The sequence below is a fragment of the Manis javanica genome, chromosome 3 (genome assembly GCF_040802235.1).
Source record: "Manis javanica isolate MJ-LG chromosome 3, MJ_LKY, whole genome shotgun sequence".
NCBI classification, from domain to species: domain Eukaryota; kingdom Metazoa; phylum Chordata; class Mammalia; order Pholidota; family Manidae; genus Manis; species Manis javanica.
In genome coordinates this window covers 213,043,620-213,070,378 of record NC_133158.1, presented here as the reverse complement: position 1 = coordinate 213,070,378, position 26,759 = coordinate 213,043,620, and the positions used below count along the sequence as shown (strand labels likewise).

General features: G+C 36.3%; 1 protein-coding gene across 4 annotated transcripts in view; it reads right to left on the bottom strand.

The window, feature by feature from the left end:
* Positions 1-26,759, bottom strand: part of MTMR9 (myotubularin related protein 9) — a 54,468-nt gene that overhangs the window by 18,390 nt on the left and 9,319 nt on the right. For 2 of the 4 annotated variants that reach the window (XM_017670551.3, XM_073232776.1), the window contains exons 3-8: positions 24,814-24,939; positions 11,054-11,227; positions 9,400-9,617; positions 8,365-8,526; positions 5,921-6,062; positions 2,762-2,982 (exon numbers count right to left, since the gene is read on the bottom strand). In XM_017670551.3, coding sequence (XP_017526040.2) covers positions 2,762-2,982; positions 5,921-6,062; positions 8,365-8,526; positions 9,400-9,617; positions 11,054-11,227; positions 24,814-24,939 — 1,043 coding nt within the window. Of the gene's footprint in view, positions 1-2,761; positions 2,983-5,920; positions 6,063-8,364; positions 8,527-9,399; positions 9,618-11,053; positions 11,228-24,813; positions 24,940-25,723; positions 26,695-26,759 lie in introns of those variants that run through there. The other 2 variants (XM_073232775.1, XM_073232777.1) reach the window with 2 other exon arrangements.

The window sequence follows — 26,759 nt, the reverse complement described above, 5'->3', positions numbered from 1 at the left end:
ATATAATAAAAATACCATGAATAAATTTAACCATAGAGATATAAGATATGTACACTGAGAACTACAAAATAGTGCTGAAAGAAATAAAAAACCTAGAGAAATGGAAAGACATCCCATGTTCATGGACTGTAAGACAATACTGTTAAGGCAGCAACATGATCTATAGACTCAATGCAATCCCCATCAAAACTCTCCAACAATTCAACAACAAAAAGACAACCCAACTAAAAGATGGTCAAAGTATACAAATGTATATTTTTTCCAGAAGATACACAAATGGCCAAAAAATATGCCAAATATGATCAACATCATTTGTCTTCAGGAAATGCAAATCACTAAAATGAGATACCACTTTACACAGGGATGACTCTATCAAAAAAGGCAGAAAATAAAAAATGGTGAAGATGCAGAGAAATTGTAGTCTTCATGCACTGCTGGTGGGTATGGAAAATGTTGCTACCACTTTGTTTTACAGTTCCTCAAATGTCACTTAATTTGACCCAGCAATTCCACTCCTAGGTTTATACCAAAGATAAGTGAATTTATGTCCATACAAAAACTTTAATAGAAATGTTTAACAGCATTTTTCATGCGGCATTATTCATGGTAGCCAAAATATTGAAAGAACCCAAATATCTATCAACTCATGAATGATTGTATCTATTTTCTTCAGTAATGGAAAGGAGTTAGGTACTGATACATTTTACAACAAGGATGATCCTTGGAAATAATATATGAAGTGAAAGAAGCCTACATAAAAGACTACATACTGTCTGATTCCATTTATATGAAATGTCCAAATAGGCAAATTTATGCACAGACAGCAGAGTAGTGGTTGCAGGGCTTGGGGATGGATAGAAGGGCGGAGACTGGATAGTGGCCACTAATGGAAATGGAGCTTGTTTTGGGGATGATGCAAATGTTCTAATTAGATGCAGTGATGACTGCACAAGTCTGAATATATTATATACTAAAAGCCACTGAATCATACACTTTAAATGGATGAATATTATGGTAAGTGGATTATATCTCAATAAAGGTTTTTTTTTACTGTTGCATTTTCCCTTTTACTTAAAACCACTTTTTACCCAGAAGTTTCAGTGGTTTTTAAAGATTTTTGTTTATAGGATCAATTAATATTCCAATCTCCCAAATTCACAAGGCTCAAGCAATTTTAGACTTTGTATTCATAAGAAACCTTCCAACTTCCTATTCTTTTGTGTATAATATTTAAAAGGAGAAAATTTGGTCATTGCTTTCTCTTAGGTCATCTCTTCTAATTAAATTCTCTATTTTGACTAGCAACATTCTAGATTTTAAAACAGAGATGGATAGAACTCTAAAGTCCGGAAGGATCAAACCTTCCATCTATTGTTAATAAAGAAGAAAAGAAAAACATTATTAATTACTTAGGTTTTACTTGGGTTAACTGTGGTGTTACACAAGAGCTTCTGGTGGGGAAGTAAAATACTATGGCACTTCCAACATGAGTCAATTTAAATCTTACTTTTTGGAAGTAGGCCTGCTTTTGGTAAAAATAATCAATGTAAGCATAATAATATAGCCATAAACCTTACTAGAAAATCAACTTTGAATGATATCAAAATACCATAAGTATTACTCAAAAAAATGTGGTAAAATGTAAAGATTTACTTAAGCCTAAACTTTGAATAAATAAACCAGGGGAAAACCCTACCACCCATCCACCTGAACGTTCTACAGAGGTTCAGCTTTATAATGCCAGTGTAAGGCACTCGGCTTGAACGTGCCAGAAACAATCCTGCTCTCTCTCCACATTATCATCAAGGACAACGCTCAAAGCAGACAGCCTTGTGGGTAAAGAAGAAACAATATAAATTATAAACACATCCATTAAATTACCTTTCTAGTAAAACTGATCATACAAATCAAATGTGACAATAGCAGAAATATAGTACAGAGAAAACCATGGTGACAGAACTTTCTACAGCACTCAAATAGTTCTAAATTTTTTCCTACTTCTGAAGGCAAGAATCTATAAGAAACTGTAATGTTAAAAGATTTGCCAACTCTAAGTAAAAAATGTATTGTTTTTTTAAAATGAATTTTAAACTGGTAAAAATTCCATTCACTTGTGAAAAACTGTGAAGTGTTTACATTCATTATTCATTAAGTGATGCCCAGGGACAAATCATGCCTCCTACACAGAGGAAGCCTTTTGATTGTATCCAAATGAGAATACCAGTTAAGCATCATTAAAGATACAACTTTCTAAAGAGACCTGTAAACTTGATGGTGTCTGGCTGTGAAGTGAGACTGCCACTGGGCCCGAGGACAGTTTGTAGGTGTAACAGAAAGTCTAGTGCGGGAGGAGAAGACCTGTCCTATAGACCTATTTCTGGTGACCAGGTGGCTCTATGTCCCTGGACAAGTCATTTAACCTCTCTGGATGTTACCTACCTAATCTATAAAATTGAATGGAGGATGGAGTTGTATTATATGTAAAGGCATCTTCCAGAAATAAGATATTAGGATCCTATATAAGGAAATAAACATTTAAAGCTTCTCCATCAATGTATGACTAATTTTAATCTACTAGAACAAATCTAGGACACATGCTCACCTAGCATATGATAGGCTCATAATGAGAACATACCTCATGTACTTTAATTTATGCTAATCATCATCTCTACCATCTTATAAATAACATTCATGTAGAACCAAGTCCTGGTTTCTTTCAGGATGTGATCAAAACAACTAAAAATGAAAGTAGTGTACCCACCTTTCACTGTCAGTGTTGCCCAGAAATGTTCCAAACTGTGAGGCGTAAGCATGCTCAAAGAGCATGACAAGGAAACTCTCGTTAAATTCAAAGGAACAAGGGAACTGACGAAGTATCTGCCACACACAGTCCAAGAAGAGAAGGAATACAGGCGACTCCCACCTCTGCTTACTATTACAGTAGGCTGACTGCGCACAGCGCTGTTGGAAGGGGTGACCAGCCTAAAAGAAAACATGGAAATATGACAGACATATCCCAGTGAGATCACATGCCAGCACATTCTGAAGTGGGGCAAGGCCAGGAGGAAAGCATCATGATTAATTTTCCAAAAAGCCAAGATATAAACAGTATAGTAATAACAAGAGGGACTCCACCTCAAAACTAAGATTTCATTTCAAAAACAAGGAAGGCAGGAAGTAAGATTCCTAATGTATTCTTTGGTAAACAGACAATAACTCAACCCACCTTGAAAGTGAAGCAAACAGTCTTAACTGACATTCCCAGGGAGAAGCCACTATCCTGGGAAGGAACCGGATCAGTAAATTTCTTATGTTAAGTTTATTTTGCAGAATTAGCTGGAGTACTGATAATAGAGGAGAGGAGACATGGTGTCTCTCACTGGAGATTAGCATCTTGAGACCACCTGACAAGTCTACACCTGCTGGCCCTTTGTCACATTCCTGCAAATGCTTATAAGAGGGAACCCCCAAGCCTTTCAGCTGTGCCTCCTCTCTGAGGATGCCCACGTTTCCTTTATTTATGTGCATACCTTTAAATAAAGCTTTCTCACTGCTCAACTTAATTGTGTTGTGTCTCTCTGTGCTTTTCCGGTGGTGTCTTTGTTTCTTTGCTCTTTCATAACTATTTCCAAGTCTTCACTTAGTCTCTACTTTACTCCTGCTGCTGAGAGCTCTGATTTGGGCCTGCGAGTTCCCGTCGCCTGGCTGACCCAGAGGGAACTGCAGCAGCCAGGAGCCTCCTGAAAATCCCCCTTCTTTGGGAAGTTCTCAGAATATAAACTCACTCTATCCCGTGCTCCATGGCTCCTCAAATCCTGGGCTGGTAGGGGCGAGTCTCCACACCGTGCAGATCCAAGCGGACAAGGGATGCTAGGTGAGCCTGGCTTTAGGAGTTGGTGAGGAAATCTGCCCTAACCCTCTGCACTTTCCTGCTCTCAGCTGCCTGCATGGCAGCTGCCATTCATTTCTACTCTCGCTTTAATAAATTCCTTCCTTACCTATAATCATCTGACCTGCTCAAGAATTATTTCTCCTTCAGGTAAAGAACTGTCCCTAGTCCCAGTTAAGGTTTCACCTGGTACACAGGGAGAGACCTCCCCAGATGCAGCTGCCCAGCAAAAATTCCATTAACATTATTTCACACAGTTGCAACAAAACTCTTATTAAATGGAACATCTAATTTAGGTGGCTGCTGTTTAGATGAATGATTTCTGGATTTGAAGCAGTTTTCAACAACTAAAGACAAAGACAATTTCCAAATACTTACTGAGACTGTGCAGTTAAGGCATAACCATAAGAAATGAAACTGTCCTTGGAAAATCAAAAGGAAGAACAATGAACTTGAATAATAATAAACTTATCAATCTTTCTAGGTCTGTATAACTTGGAGGAAGTCAAACAATATAAGCTCTTAAGGTACAAAACAAAAGGCGGCTCTCACCATCTGTCTACCCAGAGCACTGCAGATTGCTGTGGGCTCCACACGCCTCACCACTAAAGGGAGATCAATGTAGGGCTCTCAGAGACAAACTATAGGAGGTCACTCCTGAAAATGACATCTTTACTTTCATATGGAAAAAAGTTACTGTCGTGAAGAGGTTCTCTGTGAATACTCTGGGAGAGAAAGCTGTCCTTTGTTTCCCCCTTCTCTCAAACAGAACTGGTAAGAGGCTGCCAGCCGCTGGCCAAAGGAAATGTAAGAACCATTCGGCTCTCTGGCTCCCCCTACTCCCAGATCCTGTGTACTGACCTTAATGCCCAGTCACACCTTTCTAGGTATTTCACAGACCTGCTTTATTTTTGGGTCCTGGTATTCTTTATCTGACAAAGATAATGCAATGATCATTTCCAGTGGCTCATGGTATTTTGATACCCATTAAAATGGTAATATATAAATAAGTCATATTCATTTTCTTGTTGGCTATGCATCATGAGGAATGCAGCTGAAGAGATTTTCACCAAACATTTAGGAGGTTCTGATTTACACGGAGGGGAAGGTCAGTGGTTAGGCAGGGTAGACACGGTATACATAAAAGCATTAACATATAATAAGTCTGAATTGCAACCAGAAGACCCAAAAATGACTTTTCTCTAGAGATAACTTCCATTTTCAAGATATACCTAAATAATTTGTTTTCAATCATGGTAATTTACTAAGTTTACAGTATATATACATTCTTAAGTTAATCGCTGACTTGGAGTATTTCCATCTATTTTATGAGCCCTTTATTTTAGTTGTCGTTCAGCACCCCTGCTGTGTCCAAGGGATAAACAGACGAACTGGGCACAGTTCCCTGGCCTCAAAGAAGTCACTGTACTGGGTCTAGTTCAGGACACAAGGAATGAAGAAAATGAACTTTATCTGTGAAGAAAGGTAAGGTCCCAAAGACTTCATGAGCACAGTGACAATTAGCTGGATATTAAAGGCTGAGCAGGATTTCACCTGACTAGGGAATAGGATAGGAGGCAGCCAGATAAGCAGAAAAGGCAGAAAGTGTTCACACACACCTTGTCATTAAAAGTCCCACTCCCCAATCCTCTCTGGCTTCTGTCCTTTTAACTCTAGCAAGACTACACTGTGCAAGGTGAGGCTATGGTTTATACTCTGTGTATGTCCCCTGTAGGTAACAAAGTACAATGAATAAGGGTTTATTAAGGGAATGAAGTGCCAGATGAGCAATAAAAGCAGAGAGATACAGAAATTGAGAGGCAGTGAAGATTATAAACATTCAAGGAGGAAGACAGATAACTTAGAGAGATAAATTAGAGGAAGCAGATTAACTGCTCCCAGATAACTAAATTTATTTACAATTTAAGCATTTTAATCAATCAAAATCTCATACATCATATCCCCTCCCACAAACCAGGATCACAACACAATTATCAGCAGTTCCTCTGAGCCCCAGCCAGCTCTTCTCACCTGCAGCCACTCTCTTTCTATCAGGGCCTCAAAACCACGGATGGTCCTGCTTCTTGGTTCCAAGATGATCTGGGCCAGGGAGGTGACCTGAAGTGTGGAATCAGTTCCTTCTGTCCCATGAATCAGTATGGATGCTCCTTCCCTGATGAGAAAACCCAGAGTACAAAGTGGATACTCCCAACATGGTCAACCAACTCCGGTAATAATAAACATTTACTGGGTACAATACTGTAAAGTCTTATGCATTCTACTCCATCCCATAGGGTTTAGGGTCTAAGTAAGGCATATGAAAGAGAACACCTTATAAGTCTCAAATTTCACATGACAAGAACCATTTAAAATTATAACAAATTTCACAGAACCTTTTAGTTGAATTTTTTCTCCTCTTTACAAAACTGAAAAGAGGTCCTTCTCTCACACAGTCAGTGCTTTGATCTTTTCTGCTTTAAAAGCTGGCTAAAGTCTTTTTTTCATGAAGCCTAGAAATAGATACTTGAAGTTATTTTTCTGTATCTCTCTGACCTTGGTTCAGAGAGATACAGAACACCTTCATTAACACACCTTCATAAACGGAAATTTATCTGGGAAACAAGTCTAAGACACACACTGAGAAACATGAAAACAGGAAGAAATATTAAAAATTAAGTAAAACTGTCAATCTAAAAAGGCAGTGGCAATGATACTACCATATCAAGATACTTATGAGGTGTCTGGGACCCCACTGTTCTAAAGAGAGTGGGAGGAAACATCAAAAGCTAAATGAACTACAACTTCTCTCCCCTCCCTTCACCTCTTACATCGAAATGACAGTGAAAAAAATTTGAGAAAAAAAGGAAAAAAGCTTATCACTTCCGCATAAGTTTCATGCTTGGTTACTACTGTTAATTCTGTTCCCATGTACATATATACTTTACATGGCTATAACAAAAGATAATTTCTTATTATTTCTACTTTTATTATAAACTGTTTCCTATGTTTCTATTTCATCTGTAGAAATACTTTATATTCATGATTATGTAATATTCTATTAAGTGATCAACTATAATTTACTCAATCCTGTAGTTGGCCATTTAGGTTATTGCCAATTTTTGTTACACTGTAACTCCTGTACTTAATTTTTTTTTTTTGCTGAATTATTTGAGAGTTCTTAATTTGAAAATAAGACTCCCTGATGCTCACCTATGGTTAGGTTAACAACTTCATTCTTAGGATGAAATTGAATGACTAGGCTAACAGGTATGAGCAAATATTTTAAGGCTTCTGATATATATTAAATATACATCTTAGTTATAATTGGTATATTCTGAATTTCATTCAATAACCTTAAGGTCAATTTTTACATTCTGAGTAATTAGTTATAAGCAGATTTTTATGGAGGTTTAAGTAATAAGTTAATAGATATCAGATAAGGGAACCCAAATACAGCAAAAAAAAGAAAAACCCCAAGCCTTCAAGCCTTCAACTCTCGTAAGAGTGTGGAGGTCCCTGTTGAAGGCAGCCAGCGCCGACTAAAGAACGGTGGGCATAACGCTGCTCTGTCTTGACCTACATTGTCTCATTATTATGACTACAAAGAGTGACAGCCTGAGAATTCTGACATCGAGTCTTTACCCATTCTTGTTCTGTCACTAACTTACCACATGATCGTAACCCATTCTATTAACAATTTCTCACTTACCATAAAAAAAAAAAGAGATATATATTTCCCTAATTTGGAAGTATCAAAAAATTATCAAAGTCTCAAAGAAAAGTGCCATCCAACTATGTGGTGGCAATACTTATTACCTACCTATTGTTTCAGTGGGAATCCCCTTCTTAAAAAGGGCACTCCAAGCTTCTGCAACAACTTATACCAATCCTTGTGCCCCAGGCCTCAAGGGCTAGCGACCTTCAACTGAGTGAATCAACTAAAAGCACTTCACACGCTTCACATCGCTACTACCAGGTTTTCTCCACTTGAGATCCTGATACAAGTAGACAGGTCAAGCGGTTTGTGGTAAGACATCTGAGAGATCAGGATGGGTCACTTTACTGTGTGACAAGATTACATGTTTCCTTTCATTGACATTTCAAATGTAAGAAGACAAGTTTGGCCCTCTTAGAAGAAATAAGAAAACTTCTGCATTCAAAATTTAAAGATTTTATAGAAAAAAAATAGGTCCTTTAGTACTTAAAAAAATTTGTGCCTTCAAAGACATGTGTATGTACAGGGTTCACATTCGTTCAACAAACATTAATTATCAATTAAATGCCAGGCTCCATGCATATACATCAGTCAGTAACAGAATGCACCACCTTAGGTAGCAATTGATCGAATGATCTGAACATAAGACAGAGTATAGGCACAACCTTTAACATAACATAATATATAAACAGATGTCTGGATAAAAGCAAAGTCCAGTTAGCAGTGCATGTCCCATTCTGGAATGCTGAAATGCACTTACCTGTCAATACACTGAGCGGCTAGACACGCAGTTGTAAGAATTTCTTTGATGTGAGTCAGCCAGTTCGAGGCCTCCAATTTACTGAGCCATCGGTCCATGTTATATGTTTGGTCATTACAAGCTTCCACAAGTTTGATTAAGCTCTCCTGAAGGACGTGATACCTTTGAAAAACAAGAAAAAGTAAAAGAAGAAAACAAAAAATAGAATGATGAAGAAAACCAAACCATAAACTCAGCCTCCATCATATCCACGAGCAAAAGTAGCTCATAACACTGTAAAAATATTTACCTTGCCATTTAATAACTTGAGGATTGAACATGGAAAAACTATTATTTAAAATATGGTTGTAAATATGCTTAAAATATCCATCACGGTAAACTGCTCCACAAAGGAAGAGATTAAACCCAGTTCCCGTAGCTGAATTATCCAGCTGGGAAGAGGGTAAGAGCATAGTATTTGGTGAAAGGTCACAAGACAGCACCCCCGACATGTGCAATCCTATTCCCACAATCCAGCACTAGGCACCTGGTACTGCCAGGGATGCCCAGGGCCAGCTGGGACGCCACTGCTTTATTAGCTTCAACTTCCCCCACCCACCCAGAGCACTTACAAACTCCTATTTGCAAGCATAAACAAGAAATGATAGAGGTGGAGGAAAGAGGGTGTGAGAATAGGTGGGTATGGGAAAATTAAATATCTAGTTTTTTGACTTAGGAAAATAGAATTATCCATAGCATATCTGTTCAGTAGATTTAGTGACCACTGGTCTACAAGTAGAGGAGCAGACCTTGTGGTGATGAAATTCCAGAACTGACTTAGAGAAAACATGCTGTTTAACTAAAACTCCCCTGTGGACATTCAAGATAAGTTTTCTGCTTATCTTATAAAACACAAAGACAGGATATCCAGCCAAAGTTTGACTCTATGGCAATATGTAGGTTCATGTGAAAACTTGTGATTTCTGAATAGCTAAAGGCTTATCCATTCTAATTAGCTTCAAATAAGAGTCCATTTCTGACTCCAAAATCCTTTACCTCTCAATGGACTTATGAATCCGCCTCCACTGGGGGTAATGGGCTTCTTGTTCGAAGCCGCCGGCTTTGGCTCTGGCTTGCTGGGCTATGTTGAGAGATCGGGTGTCGATGATATAACCCCGCTTTCCTGCCCGCAGGGTAGCATTTATCAGCTTTTCGTCTTCTTTGCATCTCCTCCCATTTGTGCCAGTAAGAGGCTGACCACTTCGCATAATCACCTGGAAGCACAATGCAGCTTAAAATTTAATAGTAGGAACTTCTTTAAAAGTTTCTGAAAACAGAAATCAGTTAGCTAGATAAAGAGTATCTCAAAAAAAATTGTGTGATGCTTTGGAGATAGAGTTTATCCTGAAATAAAGAAATACTTCTATATATTGACAAGAGTTGATAATTATTTTTTTAAAAAGCTTTGCACTTTTACACAACTTTTCTTCCTACTATCTCAAAATACTTTCATGTAATAAATTATCATTCCTAAAGAGATCAAATACTAGAATTTATTGGTCAGTGAATTGATACCCAGAGGGCCTGGTCCTACAATGAAATTAGAAACAATTGCTTATACACCAGTAAACATAAACTTAGAGTTGGCAGGTTTTATCAAAAAATTGTAACGAGAAAGGCACCAATGCCAAATAAGAAAGTTCATGCCTTCTTGTTTTGGGCATTATTTTCAGCACCTTGAAAGCTGCTTGTTATCACTTATTCTCTAATGGCTTTCTTCCATCCTTTCACAATTCCAGAATTTAGCCACTTGTCCCCAAAGACCACCAAACATATATGTCGAAAGGTTTGATTTTGAAACTCTTTTCTCAAGTCAACATCTATTAGCCTGATCTCTTTCTTGGTGAATGGTTTAGAGTTATTTCATCTTCACCCGGTAAGACACACTGTTATCTTTACTATCTTGAAATTTGACGTGATCAAGAAAGGTCGCCCAGAGGATGACAATGGCTGACTCTCAGACTGCACTTACCATGTAGATGGACACACAGTACGTTTAATTGTAAATACCCATATGTGACTTATTACCAGGGGAAAAAGGAAAAATGGAGAATGGCTGTAACTTATCCACTCATTTACTATTTGATTTCAAAAAGAGAAGCAGAGCTCCCCGGCAGAGAGGAGAGGAGAGGAACAGCTTCAGAAAGTACTTAGGGGACACAGTCACAGTGAGCACTTTTGCCCTGTGCAGGTACTGACTCCTGGGCTCTTAAGCCGTGACTAATGACCCGTGTTACTCTTCTTCTTTTTGAAAATAAAAGCATCTACTCAATTTACCTTTCAAAGGGAAATTTGGTGAGAATAATTAAAACATGGTAGCTACCATTATTTTGGTCAGAGAAATTTATTCCTTTAGCTAACAATGTTGTTTTAAGTATCAGATGAACATTAGTCCCCTTGGTACTGAGTCCTGAAGATAAACCTACCTGGGCTTTTCCAAAGTTGGGCAAGCACCATGTAAAGAATTCAAAGGCTTATACCGGTCACAGAAAAAATCTCTGCTTCTGATCCCCTAAAGTTGAAATGAAGGAATTCTTAGCAGGGAAGACTAATCACTTCAGTGAACAAGGACACAGAAAAGGGGAACGATTCTAAGGAAAAAACCCTCAAACCAAGGCTTCCAATAGATCTAGCAATTCTGTACACTTACCATTCCATTTTTTTTATGATAATAGCTGAGCACTGGGAAGCGACCCCCGTGTCGGAAGGCAGCTACCTTCCTAAGAGCTTCGTCATCGACAGATTTGGGCACCACAACAATCGGCGGGTAAGAGGGACAGACAGTAAATTCCTTATTGACATAGCTTAATCTCCATTCACCAGTCTGAAAAACACAAAATACTTCAAAGCTAAGCAAGTATTCCAGCGTCACAAAATATTCTGAAAAATTTTAAAGGACCTTAGAGATCAACTTTCTAATAACGAAGAAGCCATCTCTCAGGTATTTAAAATAAGGATACCTAACCTAGCCTAATACTTAAATACTTCCAGAGAAAAGGAGCTCCATTCTTCAGGTTCCAATGCTAGGTGTCCCTTCTTCATATTGAGCAAAATTTGTTACTCTACAACTTCCTCTATTGAGTTTTACCATGATTTCAGTATAAGTTCCCTATTTCACATGATATCCTATCAAATAATAATAATAAATGAAAGATAACTGCTTCTCCTTTAGTCTTGTATTCTCCAAGTTAAATATATTAAAGTATATCCATGATTATCAAGGACAACAGCACTTCATCCATCCTTTCCTGGGAACCATTCATTTTGTTAATGGTACTCTTTGAGTATAACAACAGGAACATTAATTCTCCAGATTAATACTTAAATAGAACAGAGCAAAACAGAGCCACTACCTATATGAAATCCCTGTTCCCTTCTAATACTTAAAAAAGGAGATCAATGTAGAAAGACTGTAACATCTTTCTCAAAATAGTAATAACTTAATATTAGAAAGGTCATACTTAGAGGAGTCAATGAAATAATTTCTAACTCGGTACCCTAAGGATTAAAAAAAAAAGTATACAATATAAAACTACCAAATGACAACTTACTTCCAAACATTAAAAATGAAAACCACTTGAAGATTGCAAGAAGCTTTTTATAGTAAAAAAATTAAATAAAATTATGTACATAATAATTTTGTATGTTCCTGTAAATCAGAGCTGGCCTGACACATTAGCCATGGGTTACAGTACCAGGAGGATAAAACTCATGTTAGATGTACTGTAGGGCAAGAGTACTTTTTTAAAACCCTTTTATAAGGCTCAATATTATAGTTTTTAACTGAATTTTTTCATTTTTCAGTTATTCATGCTACTACCAATTTTAAAAAGAGAGTTCCTGAAAGTTTCATTATTTTTTAAAAAAGGAAGTTACCTCTCTCCTGCTACCTATCTCCTAATTCCTTTGCCCCAGGATCAACCATCTTCAACTTTTAGCCTTTTTTTTTTTGTGGTGCTTACCTACAAATACATAAACAACATGATTATACTATTACTTTTTGATTTTTTCGCTATTAGGTATTACTTATTGATTTCCCATTTCTGTAGAATGATATTCTCCATCAGCCTGCAGCCACGTCTGTCATCAAGTTTCCGTACATCAGGGCTCTCTACTCTCTTCCACTGGTCCATGGTACTACAGGCTTTATGTCAGCAGCCTAAGTCTCCTCCCTCCTTGTATTTTTCAAGGGTAACTTGGCTTCTCTTTGGTCCTTTGCTCTTACGTGTAGCTTTTATCAAATTTCATGTGAAAATCTACTGGAGTTTTAATAAGATTGCACTGACTAAGCCAGGTGGAGAAAGACAAGTACCAAATGATTTCACTCATCTGTGGAGTATAAGAACAAAGGAAAACTGAAGGAACAAAACAGCAGCAGAATCATAGAACCCAAGAATGGACTAACAGTTACCAAAAGGAAAGGGACTGGGGAGGATGGGAGGGAAGGGAGGGATAAGGGCGGGGAAAAAGAAAGAGGGCCTTACGATTAGCATGTATAGTACGTGGGGGGCACGGGGAGGGCTGCGCAACACAGAGAAGACAAGTAGTGATTCTACAGCATCTCACTACGCAGATAGACAGTGACTGTGAAGGGGTATGGGGGGGACTTGGTGAAGGGGGGAGCCTAGTAAACATAATGTTCTTCATGTAATTGTAGATTAATGATACCAAAATAAAAAAAATTAAAAAAGATTGCACTGACTTTATAGATTGATTTGGAGGTAATTCTATCTTTAAAATATCCAATCTCCCTGTCCATGAGCATACTGTCTCTCCACTTTTTCAAGCTTTCTTCATTTTTTCAATAAAGTTCTGCATTTTTGTTGTTTTCAAAAATCATGACTGGTGTAGAGAAAAGTCTACAATCTCAAGATTCTTTCAATTTCCTATGTAGACAAGCATATAATCAACAAGTAATAACAATTTTGCTTCTTTTATTTCAATCCTTTTATCTTTAATTTTTCTTGTCTCACTGAGCTAGCTAGGTAGTGGTGGTGGGCATCCTGTCTCACTCTTGAACTTACAGGGAATTATACTAAAAGATTTGTTTTTTCTATGTTTTTGTTTTTGGTGCTACCCTTTAACAGATTAAATAAATTCCCTTCAAATCCAATTCTGCTAAGAGCTTGTATCATTTCTAATTTTGTTATACATGTATGTAATTTTTCTTTTCTAATTTTGTGATACTCTGTCTTATTGTTCAATAGCTAGACACCTACACATCTAAGTAAAGATTTCTTTTTGATTATCCTGCATGGTGTTTGTGGGATACCTTAATCTAAGAGCTCACGATTTTCACTGATTGTGGAGAATTCTCAATCATTATCTATTTTAATATTCACTTTCTTCCATTTTCTCTATTATCTTCTTCTTGAACTCCTATTTAATAAATAGTGCATCTTCTCCCTTTATCACCCATATTTGTATCTTAACCTCTCTGTAATTTTTTCCAACTTCTTTGTTACTCTGTTCTGTATTCTGAGTAAATACTCAGATCTATAGTCCAGATCACTAATGCTCTCTTCAGTTATTTCTAATCAGCTATTAACCTTTACATTAAGTTCTTTTGTCTTTTTCATCAACTTCACTGAGATTTTTATCATTTATATGAAAAATAAACTAGATCCATTTAGATCTAGTGCGTGATTTCATGAGTCTTGACAGTTGTATACACCCTTGAAACTACTACCACAATCAAGATAAGAGACATTTCAATCATCTCCCACCCAAATCCCTAGTGTATTTTTGAGTCCTTACTCCCCCCTGCACACCCAACTCTAGGAAATCACTAATCTGCTTTCTGCCACTTTTGGTGTCAGATTAAGAAATCTTTGCCTAACCCAAGGTCATAAAGATTTTCTCCTGTGTTTACTTCAAGAAGTTTTTTAGCTTTAGCTCATATGTTTTAGTCTAAAAATACATTTTGAGTTAATTTTTTGTGGATACTGTGAAGTAAGGTCTAGATTTACCTTTTTTATATGTGGATATCCAATTGTCCCAACGCCATTAGTTAAAAGAGTTGTCATTTTCCTATTGAATTGCCTAGACACCTTTAACAAAAGTTAATTGACCACAAATGGACGAGTTTATTCTGTTACCTCTATTCTGTCCCACTGATCCATGTGTCCACGCTTATGCCAATACCACACAATTTTCATTACTGTAGCTTTATAGTAAGTTTTGAAATCAAGTCATGTAAATCCTTTAACTTTTTTATTTTAATTGTTTTGGCTATTATAGTAACTTAACATTTCCATATAAATCTTAGGATAATCTTGTCAATTTCTATTAAAAAAATCTATTGGAATCTTGATAGGAATTACATTGAATTTATAAATTGATTTGGAGGGAATTGTCATCTTAATGAGGTTAGACAACTGTAGTCCCTGAGCCAAATCTACCACATCTGTTTTTATAAATGAAGTTTTATTGAAACACTGCACCATCCATTCACTGATGTAGTATCTACTGCTATTTTCATGCTACACCAGCAGAACAGAGTAGTCGTAACACATACTGCATGACCCACAAAGCCTAAATACTTACTATCTGGTTTTATACACAAAATGGTCCACTACTGATCTTAACTATACTGTCTCCCAACCCATGAACATAGTATATCTCTCTATTTGTTTAGATAGCCTTTAATGTCTCTCAGTGAAGTATTTTGTTCTTCAGTATACATATCCTGCACTTCTTTTGTTAAATTTATTCCTGGGTATTTTAGTCATTTTCAGATTGCATGATGCCAATACAATTTGTTTTTGTATACTTTTATCAAGCAACATCGTTAACATGCTTATTAGTTCCAATTATGTTCTTGAATTCTGCTTATTTTTATTATTTCATTTTTTTTCAAGTTATGTTGCTTTCTTTTCTAGCTTAAGTTGGAACTGAAGTTGCTGATTTTAGACCTTTTTTAAATATAAGCATTTTAAAGCTATTTCTCTATACATAGTTTCAGCTATATTTCACAAATATTGATACGTTACATTTTCATTATTTGTTTCAAAATATTTTTTAATTTCCTTTATGATTTCATTGTTATTCATAGGTTATTTACAAGTATTTTGTTTAATTTAGAAATACTTTAGATATTCCTAAATGCTTTAGTGTTATTGATTTCTAATTGAATTCCTTGTGGGCAGAGATTATACTCTGGATGGTTTCAATCCTTTTAAGTTTATTGACACTTACTTAATAACCCGGCATACGGTCTCTCTTGGGGAACATACCAAGTGCTGTTGAATACTGTTAACTCTGCAGAAGTTGGGAGTAGCATTCTATAAATATCTGTATTGTCAGATGCTCTAATGCCTTGTTTTGTTGTTGTGTAGTTGTTCAGTTTAGCTGTCCAAAAAAGTTGCCAAGAGAGTTTTTCCCTAATTTTTTACTGTAGTATAGTTAACATATATCACATTAGTTTCAGGTATAACATAGTGATTTGACACTTATATACATTACAAAACGCTCACTATGATAAGTATACTTACCATCTGTCACCATATAAAGTTATTACAATTTTACTGACTATAATTCTCTATGATGTACTTTTCATCCCTGTGACTTATTTTATAACTGGAAGTTTGTACTTCCTTATTCTCTTCATCTATTTCACCCATCAGCCCCATTTCTTCCTCTCTGGCAACCACTGGTTTGTTTTCACATTTGAGTTTATTTCAGTTTTGTTTGCTCATGTGTTTTATTTTTTGGATTTCACATATAAGTGAAATACAGTATTTGTCTTTTCTTATCTGAATTATTTCACTTAGCATAACACTCTCTAGGTCCACCCATGTATCATGAATGGCAAGATTTCATCCTTCTAATGGCTGAGTAGTATTCCACGGTGTGTATACAAACTACATCTTCCTTATCCATTCATCTATCGATGAACACTTAGGTTGCTTCCATATGTTGGCTATTGTACATAATGCTGCAGTAAACATAGGGGTGCATATATCTTTGCAAGTTAGTGATGCCACATATCTTCTCAGGAGAGTAAATATCCTGAAGTGGAATTATTGGGGCATATAGTATTTCTATTTTTAACTTTTTGAGGAACTTCTACACTGCTTTCCACTATGACTACATAAGTTTACATTCCCACCAACACTACACAAGGGTTCCCTTTTCTCCACATCCTTGTCAACACTTGTTATTTATCTTTTTGATACCAGCCATTCTAACTGGTGTGAGGTGGCATCTCACTGTGCTTTTCATTTGCATTTTCCCATTGGTTAGTGATGTTCAGCAGCAGATGTATCTGCTGACTATTGTATGTCTTTGGAAAAATGTCTAGTCAGATCCTCTGTCCATCTTTAAATTTTGTGTGCTATTCAGTTATGTGAATTCTTCATATATTTTGGGTAACCCCTTATTGGTTATATCATTTGCAAAAGCCTTCTTCCATCTAGGAAGTTGCCTTTTTGTTTTGTTGATGGGTGCCTTTGCTGTGCAGAAGCTTTTAGTTTGATGTAATACCACTTGTTTATTTTTGCCTTTGTTTCCCTTGCCTTGGGAGACATAGTCAGAGAAAAATTGCCACAACTGATGTCCAAAAATGTAATGCTTATGCTTTCTTTTAGGAATTTTATGGTTTCAGGCCTTACATTTAGGGCTGTAATCCATTTCAAGTTTTATTTTTGTGTATGGTGTAAGAAAGCAGTCCAGTGTTGTTCTTTTGCATGTAGCTGTCCAGTTTTCCCCAATACCCATTTAAGGAAGAGACTGTCTTTTCCACATTTTATGTTCTTGTCTCCTTTGTCATAAATCAAATGATCATACAAGTGTGGGTTTATTTCTGGACTCTCTTTTGTTCCTTTGAGCTATGTGTCTATTTTTGTGTCTATACCATACTGTTTCGATCATTCAGTAGTAGTATCATACTATCATTTGAGGTCAGGGAGCATGATACCTCCAGTTTTGTCATTCTTTCTCGAGATTGCTCTGGCTATTCAGGGTCTCTGTGATTCCATACAAATTCTAGGATTACTTGCTCCGGTTCCATGAACAATGACTTTGGTATTTTGATAGGGGTTGCACTGAATCTGTAGATTGATGTGAGTAGCATGGATATTTAAACAATATTAATTCCTCTAGTCCAGTAAATACAGTATATCTACTTGTATTATCTTTAATTTATTTCATCAATGTCTCACAGTATTCAGAGTACAGGTCATTCACCTCTGGCTAAATTTACTCCTAGGTATTTTATTCCTTTTGATGCAGTAAATGGGTTTTCTTACATTTTCTTTCTGCTAGTTCATTGTTAGTGTAGAGAAATATAACACATTTCTGTATTTTGATTTTGTATCCTGCAGCTTTACTCAATTCATGTATTTGAGTAGTCAATTCATGTTTTACTCAATTCATGTTTATTCAATTCATGTTTTACTAATTCAGTACATGGGTACTCAATTCATGTACTCAATTCATGTTTTTAATCCTTTTTTTGTGGACTCTTTAATGTTTCCTACATATAGTATCATATCATCTGCAAATAATGACAATTCTACTTCCTCCTTACTGATCTGGATGCCTTTCATTTCTTTTTCTTGTCTAAGTGCTGTGGCTAGGACTTCCAGCACTCTCTTGAATAAAAGTGGTGAGAGTGGATATCCTTGCATTGTCCGATCTTAGAGGAAAAGCTTTCAGCTTTTTACCACTGTGTGTGATGCTAGCTGTGGGCGTGTCACATACAGACCTTGTTATGTTGAGGTATGTTCCATTTATACCCACTTTGTTGAGTGTTTTTATCATGAATGAATGATTTTTCTCAAAAGCTTTTTCTGCATCTATTGATGATCATATGGGTTTTATCCTTTCTTTTGTTGATGTGGTGTATCAAACTGATTGATTTGCAAATATTGACCATGCTTACATCCCTAGCATAAAGCCTGGTTAGTTGTGGTGATTGATCTTTTTGACGTATTTTTAAATATGTTTTGCTAATATTTTATTGAGGAGCTTTACATCTATGTGCATAAGGATACTGGTTTGTAATTTTCTTTTTTTTGTGTGTGTGGTGTCTTTGGTTTTGGTATCAGGTTAATGCTGGCCTCAGAGAATGAATTTGGAAGCATTCCTTCCTCTTTTTTTTTCTTTTTGAATAATTGAAAAAGGATAGCTATGAACTCTTTTTTAAATGTTTGGTAAAATTTACATGTGATGCCATGTGGTCGTATAATTTTCTTTGTTGGGAATCTTTAATTACAGAATCAATTTCATTACTAGTCATCATTCTGTTGAGATTTTCTATTTCTTTCTGCGTCAGTCTTGAAAGACTGTATGTTTCTAGGAATTTATCCATTTCTTCTAGGTTGCCCAATTTGTTGGCATATAAATCTTAATTGTAGTTTCTTACACTCCTTTGTATTTCTCTGGTGTTGGCTATAACATCTCTTTCATTTCTGATTTCATTTGGGTCCTCTTTTTTTCTTGATTAGTCTGGCTTAAGGTTTATCAATTCTTCTTTTCAAATAACCAGCTCTTGATTTCATTGGTCTTTTACGATTATTGTTTTAGTCTCTATTTCCTTTCTTTCTGCTTTGATCATTAATATTTCCTTCCTTCTACTAACTTTTGGCTTTGTTCTTTTTCTCGTTCCCTTAAGTGTAAGGCTACATTGTTGATTTCATATTTTTCTTGTTTTTTTGAGGTAGGCCTATATCATTATAAACTTCCCTCTTAGACTTTCTTTTGCTTTGTTCTAAAGATTTTGAATCACTGTGTTTCTATTTTCATTTATGTCCAGGTATTTATTTCCTCTTTGATTTCTTTGTTGAGCCATTGATTGTTCAGTAGCTGAAAGGACAGTTTTAACAATGTCCTACCATGACTGTAGAATTACTTATTTCTTCCTTCATTTCTATCAACTTTTGCTACTATGTCCATGTGTATATGTGTGTGTGTGTGTGTGTGTGTGTGTTACATATATATGTTACATCTTTCCAACAAAATTCATTATTACAGAATGACCCTCTTTACTTAATATTTCTGTATCTTGATGTCCTCCCTTTTTAAAAATCTGAAATTACTACAGTCACTTCTGCTTTTTTTATGCTTATTGTTTTCATGGCATATTTTCCCCATTCATTTATTTTTGACCTATCTGTGTTTTTATATTCAGAATGCATCTCTGTACATAACTTACATATAGCTCTTGCTTATTTTTCCTTTTAATTTATTCTGACAATCTCCACCTTTCAATTGGAGTCTTTAGCTCATCAATTATTATTTTATTGACATTAAATTATTGACATGACTGGATTTTAGTCTTGCATTTATTTTGTTTATTTTATTTTATTATTACTTTTTCTTTCCTACCTAATTGCATCTTAATATATGTATTAACTTTTTAATTGCACTTCTACATATTAAAAAAAATCCGTATTTATAAAAAGTGATTGCTCTAGGGCAAAAGTTCTCAATCAGAGAATGACTGTATTCCAAGGGAACATCTGTCAATATCTAGAGACAACTGTAAGTGGGAGGAGAGGATGGCTACTGGCATCTAACAGTGCCACGGATGCTGCCAAACATGCACAGGACAGCCTCTCACAACAAAGAATTATCCAGCCCAAATATCAATAGTACCAAGGTTGAAAAAATCTGCTCTAGAGATTATAATATATATCTTTAACTCAAATATTATCCCATATTATATAAAAAGTAAACACCCTGAAACTGGATAGATCTACTTATCCATTCAGTTACCCCACACTCAGTCACCTTTAATGCCATAGTTTCCATACATAATATGTCTTACACACTATAAATACCACGAAGGCAATGCTATAGTTTTTGCTTTAAATAATCATGCACACTTTTAAGACACTAAAAAGAACAAGGAATAGCCTATTAATTTACCTATTCAGCATTCCCACGGTTCTTCAGCCATCCTGAACGCTCACCTTGCCCTCTGGCATTGTCGCCCTGCGGTCTGAAGAACTGACTTCCTCCAACATTTCCTACAGTGCACATCTCTTGGCAACAACTTCTTAGTTTCCTTTTATCTGAAAATGTTTTTTTCTCACCTTTGTTCTTGAAAGATGTTTCCACTAGGTATAAAATTCAAGGTTGGCAGATTTTGTTCCTTTCAGGACTTTAAACACTTTTTTCTTTTGGTTGCCATGATTTGATAAATAGTTCACAGTCGCTTGAATTGCCGTCTCTATGGACGTGACGTGTTGTTTTTATCTGGCAGCTTTCAAGATCTTTTCATCAATGCTCCTTTGAATATGATGTATCTAGGCACAGTTTTCTTTTTATTTATCCTGTTTGGCGCTTACTGAGCTTTTTTGAATTTATACGATTCACCAAATTTGGTAAGTTTTTGAGCATTAGGTATTTAAATTTTTTTCCGCCTTATTTTCTGTATTTTCTCCTGGATCTCCAATTACACATATGCTACACATTTTGATATAGTCTCACAAGTCCCTGAAGCTCTATTTTTCTGTAGTTTCATCCCTCTCTCTTTTTCCTACTTAAAAGTTTCTATTGTTCTAATTTCAAGTTCAGTGATTGTCTTTTGTCATTAATTTTCTGCTATTTAGTCCAACTAGTAAACTTTTATTTCAGATAAAATTTTTTTAAAGTTCTGAGTTCCACCTGATTCTTTCTAATATTTCTATTTCTCTGTTGAGATTTCCTATCTTTGATTTTAAGTATATTTTCCTTCATTGAAAATTAACAACTGCTTTGAAGTCCTTGTATGATAGATAATTTGAACATCTAAGTTATCTTGGGATTGGTATTTGTCAATTGTCTTTTGAAAATGGGTCACAATATCCTGGGTCAATTTTGTATTGTATCCTGGATATTGTGAATGTTATACTGTGGAAACTCTGATTCTATTATACTCCTTTCAAGATCGTTAACACTTTTGTTTCGGCAGGCAATTAACTTGGTTAGATTAAAACTGCAAACTCTAATACCGGAAGGGCACAGCAGCTGAGATCTTAGTTCTGACTGCTCTCAGTCTTCCTCATACAAGCATGGTTTTTAAAAGAGCCATATATACAAAAATATGCATACAGATACACACACACATATATTCTGTATAAGGAACCAACCGAGTTTCCCGTTCTCTGGCCCTGGTTCCTCCCTTTCCTGCTCCGTGGTTCCTCACCCCAGGGAGAAGGCCGCCTTCTGGTTGGGGTATTAGCTGTTCCACACCATCAATGGCACAACTATGCTGAACAAATCCCCCAAGACAGGAAACACTCTGCTATTCGCTATTTCTGTTTTGACCCCCTCCACAATACACTTTCTGTTCACTTACTAGAACTTTCAGGTAATAGTTTTGTATTTTATTCATAGTTTGTCATTGACATCTGCAGGAGGGCTTGTCAAACAGGAGGTACTCCACAATCACCAGAAGCAGAATCTTATCATCTTTTTGTCATATAATTTCTAAAGTGGCAGACTGGATGAGTATAGATATACTGCATATATGCGTTTCAGCAAAGTATCTGAAATAATCTTTCATGGTATTCTAGAATAAAAGAATGCTAGAAGTGGCAGGAACTCTAGAGATCATCTCATCCAACACATCTTACATAGAAACTGAATCCCAGAAAGTCAAGCACCAATAATATATCTGGGAAGCAATACACAAGATATTTTAATACCTAGTCTTAGTACTCTGTCCTCTCAACACCACACATTTCTTTGCACATAACAGAGAAGTAGGGACAGGCTAATACAGTTTTTCAGATTATCAAAAGTCTTACTCAAGGAATATTAAGTAAAGTCTATCTGGTTGGGGATTGCTAAAGATATAGAAGGCCTTATTGTCTCCTGTCTTATCCTGTATAAATGCACATTCCTATAATCACTCACTCAACAAGTATTTACTGCTTGTGAATTATGTGCTAGAATACGTAGGGAGCAAGAATGACATGGTTCCTGCCATCGCACAGTTTACATTCTAGCAGCTTACATCCTAGCCCAGGAGAGAAACAATCAACAAACATTAATTTAGAAGCTTTCCACACTGCTGACCTCCTCCTACTTAAAACTCACTCTTTCCTGGGCTTTTTCCTCCACCTTCCCCTTCAATAGTTCAATCCTTAGCCCTGTTCTCACTTCAGATGTTTTTCCTAGGCAATCTCAGTTTCTCCCCACGGTTTCCACAACATATATAACTGATTACTCTCAATTTTTTTTTTCATTTTTAACAGATCTCTCAAGTAAACAAACTCTAAAGTATCTCTTGTATATATTCAATGACATCTACCATACTGGGCCCTCAATTTGCCATCCCCGAAACTGAAGTCAGCTGTTTCCCTATCAAATGCAATCTGTCTTTCCCATCTTGTGGGTATCAATCTAGATGTTACCGTTTTACTTCTCACATCCAGTAGGTGACTCACCAACTCCTTTTAATTCTACTTTCTGAAAGTTTCTGCACTACAGTCCCTTTACTATTGATCCAACTGTCTTCTTTATATTATTACTGTAATCTCTTAAGCAGTTTCTCAGTCTTTGGCATCAGAATTGATTTTCTGTAACATAAATCTAATAATGTCATTTCCTCTGTTCCTCTTGGATACATTTGCCAGCACTTATTTTATTGTACTTGGTTACTTAGATAATTATTAGACTTTGAACAAATAGAAAGAAGGGACTATGCTTTGCTTATCTTAAATTTCTATAATCTAGCAATAGTAAGTAAATAGCTCAAGTCAGGGCATTAAAGATGTTCTTATTAAACTGTGGATTACAAACTTTGTAGGAAAATAACAGAACTTCAGATATACAAATTGCCTAAATAATTAGCTAAACCAGAAAGGAAATTTTGTGTTGAAACTTAAGTAAAATGAATAAATGAATGAATGAATGAATAAATAAATAATAAAACATAGGGAGGATTTCTTAATAATACATGTGAAATAGCAATTTTAGTTTATTTCACTGTAAATTTAATTCTTAAAAAAGCGAATGCAACTTTAGGCTGCCTTAGAGTCTCAGTAATAGTTCCAATCTACAATAAATGCTGTGGGCACCACATTTTAAGAGAACCAATGACAAACTGAAAGCCCTGCTGGGGAAAGCAACCAGAATAGTGTGGGGCCCAAGGCCAGTGTTATTAGAAAAGACTGAAGTAAGTATTGTTAAATATTGATCTACAGAAAAGAAAGCTTAATGGGGACATGAAAGTCCTTAATTTGAAGAACGGTTCATGGCAGAGGAATAAGATAACCTGAATAACACAAAGTAACAGCAGAAACATTGGGTCTAAATACAGGGAGACAGAGTTCAGCTTGGTATCAGAGCTGCCCCCAAATGGGACATTCCTGTGTGATTCTGCAAATTCTCCTGCACTCACTAGATATTTCAGGCAGAGGCCGGACAATCACATCATGCATATATTTAGCACAGGGGATTTCTGCACAGAGAAGACCGAACTGAATGTTGCCTTACAGAATGTAGCCTTGGGTTGGTTCACTTATGACATGTAACTCCAAGATAAATGCTGGGTAGGTCATTTGCACAGTTTGGGTAACTAAACAAATCATCCAGGCCTGTCCCTTCCTGATCACATTCTGACTGCCAATTTTTACCTAGGAAATAATTAAAGATTTCTCTAATGGAGCTGTTAGGTGGTAGTTAATTGACAAGAAAAAAGCATCATGCATTTGAATATGTTTACTATGCAGTTTCTTGTATGATAAAGATACTGAATATAAGTGTGAATGCAGGTACTTGTTCATGCGCTACATAAAAATGCTCCATACGTAAGAATGCAAAATTCCCATTTCTTTCTCGCTTTGCTGCTGCACACCCTTGCTTTGCCTTGCAGCCTGGCCCCCACTTCTTGATCCCCTCAGGACTCATGTACAGAGGTATGACGGGAGAAGTAAAAAGTGAAATGGTGAAGAGTGAGAGACAAAACCTGGTTCTGGTAACCTTCTCCTAATAACCAAAATTATAAAAACACACAAAAGTTATCCCAAAGCAACAAACATTTCTCTAGTACCGTCTTAGGTACACGGTGGGTTCAACAGCCTTTTTTGGGATAGCTCAGAACTGAATTACTACAATAAAGCTATTTCTATGGAGACATTTTTAAAACACTCAAAAATTAACTCAAAAAACCTTAGGACTATCTTTATTAAGATGTTAATGTTTTAGCAAAGTCTTTCTCAAAATTTTAAAAAGTAACATTTAGAATACAGTTAATCCACTAAAAGAAAAATCACTTAAGCTACAGTGATCACGGAGACAAGTCATGCAAATCTCTGAATGGTGGAGGCTGCAGCACTAATGGCTCACAGATACGTTTAGGCAGGGATCAATCAGCTGCACCTTATTACGTGTCAAAAGGAAGCGAACATTTTCACAAATAAAGCAAAGTGTTGGGTTATTTTTTCATTGCCCACAGTTCTCTCAAAAGTTACTCACAGCTGAAGAACAGAGTTCAAACTCTTGCTCAGGAAGGAAAGAATGCCAGCCATCTTCTATGACTTCAAACATGGGCCGGTAAAAGAAAGGGTACATCAGAGTGATGGAGTCCAGGGTAGACAGAGCCTAGAGGGTAAAAAGGAAATAAAGAAAGAAAAAATGAATATACCACAATATGAAACACTTTCTAACTGCCAAACTGGTATTAAATAAAAATGGCCTAAAAATGATGGGCACCCAATATATTTCTCTAGATATATTTATCACTAGATACAATTATAGCTTACTGAAGCTAATTTCCATGCTTCCAGCATCTGACAAGATATCTGGCACATAATATATACTCAATTAGCATTTGCTGAATAAGTAAAAGAACAAAAAATGTGCATTCCCATTCTAGGGGAAAAATGAAGTAACTCCTTCATATCACTAGGCTAATAAAAAGGTCCAAATATTTCTGGGGATCAGAAAAAAAACAGGTTTCCATTAGTAAGTAAGGCCTTGGCTCAAAATCCAGTTATGAACTATATAAGCATATGTAAATTATTTAAAATCAGCATCTGTTAGTAACTGTAAAAAAGGGTAATATAGGATAGTGGCCATAGTCAGACTGAAATCACACTGCTGGGCTCAAATTCTAGATCGTAGTGTAACAATGGTTAAGCAATGTAATCCCTCCAGGCCTCAATTTCCTCAGCTATAAAATGGGGGAAGTAACAGTATCTTCCTCATAGGGATATTGGGAGCATTAAGAGAGATAATGTATATAACAGGCCTGGAATAGTGACTGGCATATAATAATTTTGGCTATTATATGTTCTACATATGCTCCACCAATGTTCATTTCCCTCCCTTCCTAGACCGATAGGCCATTTGGTCAGATATCATCATATCTTTATGCTACACTGACCCATTCTCAAGCCAGAGCAATACTTCTGTGGTCCCAAAATGTGCCTACATTCATCTGGAGCACTTGATTTCTAGATGACAACACCAGGAAAAACTGGAGGACCGGATGGGAGGAGCCAACAGACAGAACGTCCTCCATCACAGCCCTCCATGGCAGTTCCATCTTCTCACAGAGCTATGAAAAGCATTTCTATGCCTGGAAAAAAAGGCATCAATTCAAACTGCAGTTATTATGGAGACATTCACCCAGAACAAGGTAGGGGCACCAACATCAGGCTCATACCGCAAACCCTCAGAATGAGGCCACCCCTCTCTGGGTCCCAGAAGGATCAGGCTCACCATAAGTCACGGGCACATGACTTATTAATGGACTGGACACGCAGTTTAGCAGTTTAAAAAAAACAACCCGATCCAAAGTTATTCTTCTCTCTGTCCATAAACCATAAAGCTTTCCCCTTAAAGCACACAACACAGGAAACATGGATGTTTCCTTGGCTTGGCTGTACAATCCATCATCTGCCTCTATCCTACCCTTGGCTGCCAATGACAACAAACAAAAGCAGAAACGCCAGTGTCCTCATCTGATTCAGGGCTATAGCTGTCAGCAGTCTACAAGTACTTAATTAAATTATTTTTAGGCTATTCTTTCCAATATTTAGGATTTTTTTTTCAGCTTAATGAGGTATAAATTGATAAAACTGTAAGATATTTAAAGGGATGATTTGATACAATGTACACATTGCGGAAGTTCCTTCACACACTCACAGTGGAATATTATCCACCCTTAAAAGGGAAGAAAATTCCCACATGCTACAACATGGACAAACCTGGAAGAATAACATTAAAAACTGCTATAAGTCAATAAAATCCTGTTACATGCCTATAACAATCAATCAGGGTAAGGCTTTTCCCATCAGTCTTCAATATATGAACCATACGAGATGCCCAAATATCTAATGAAGAAACACAAGAGCTACACTGAGTCAGAATATAAGGTTCTTCTTTATTTCTGCTTATTTTCATCAGATTCTGCCCCT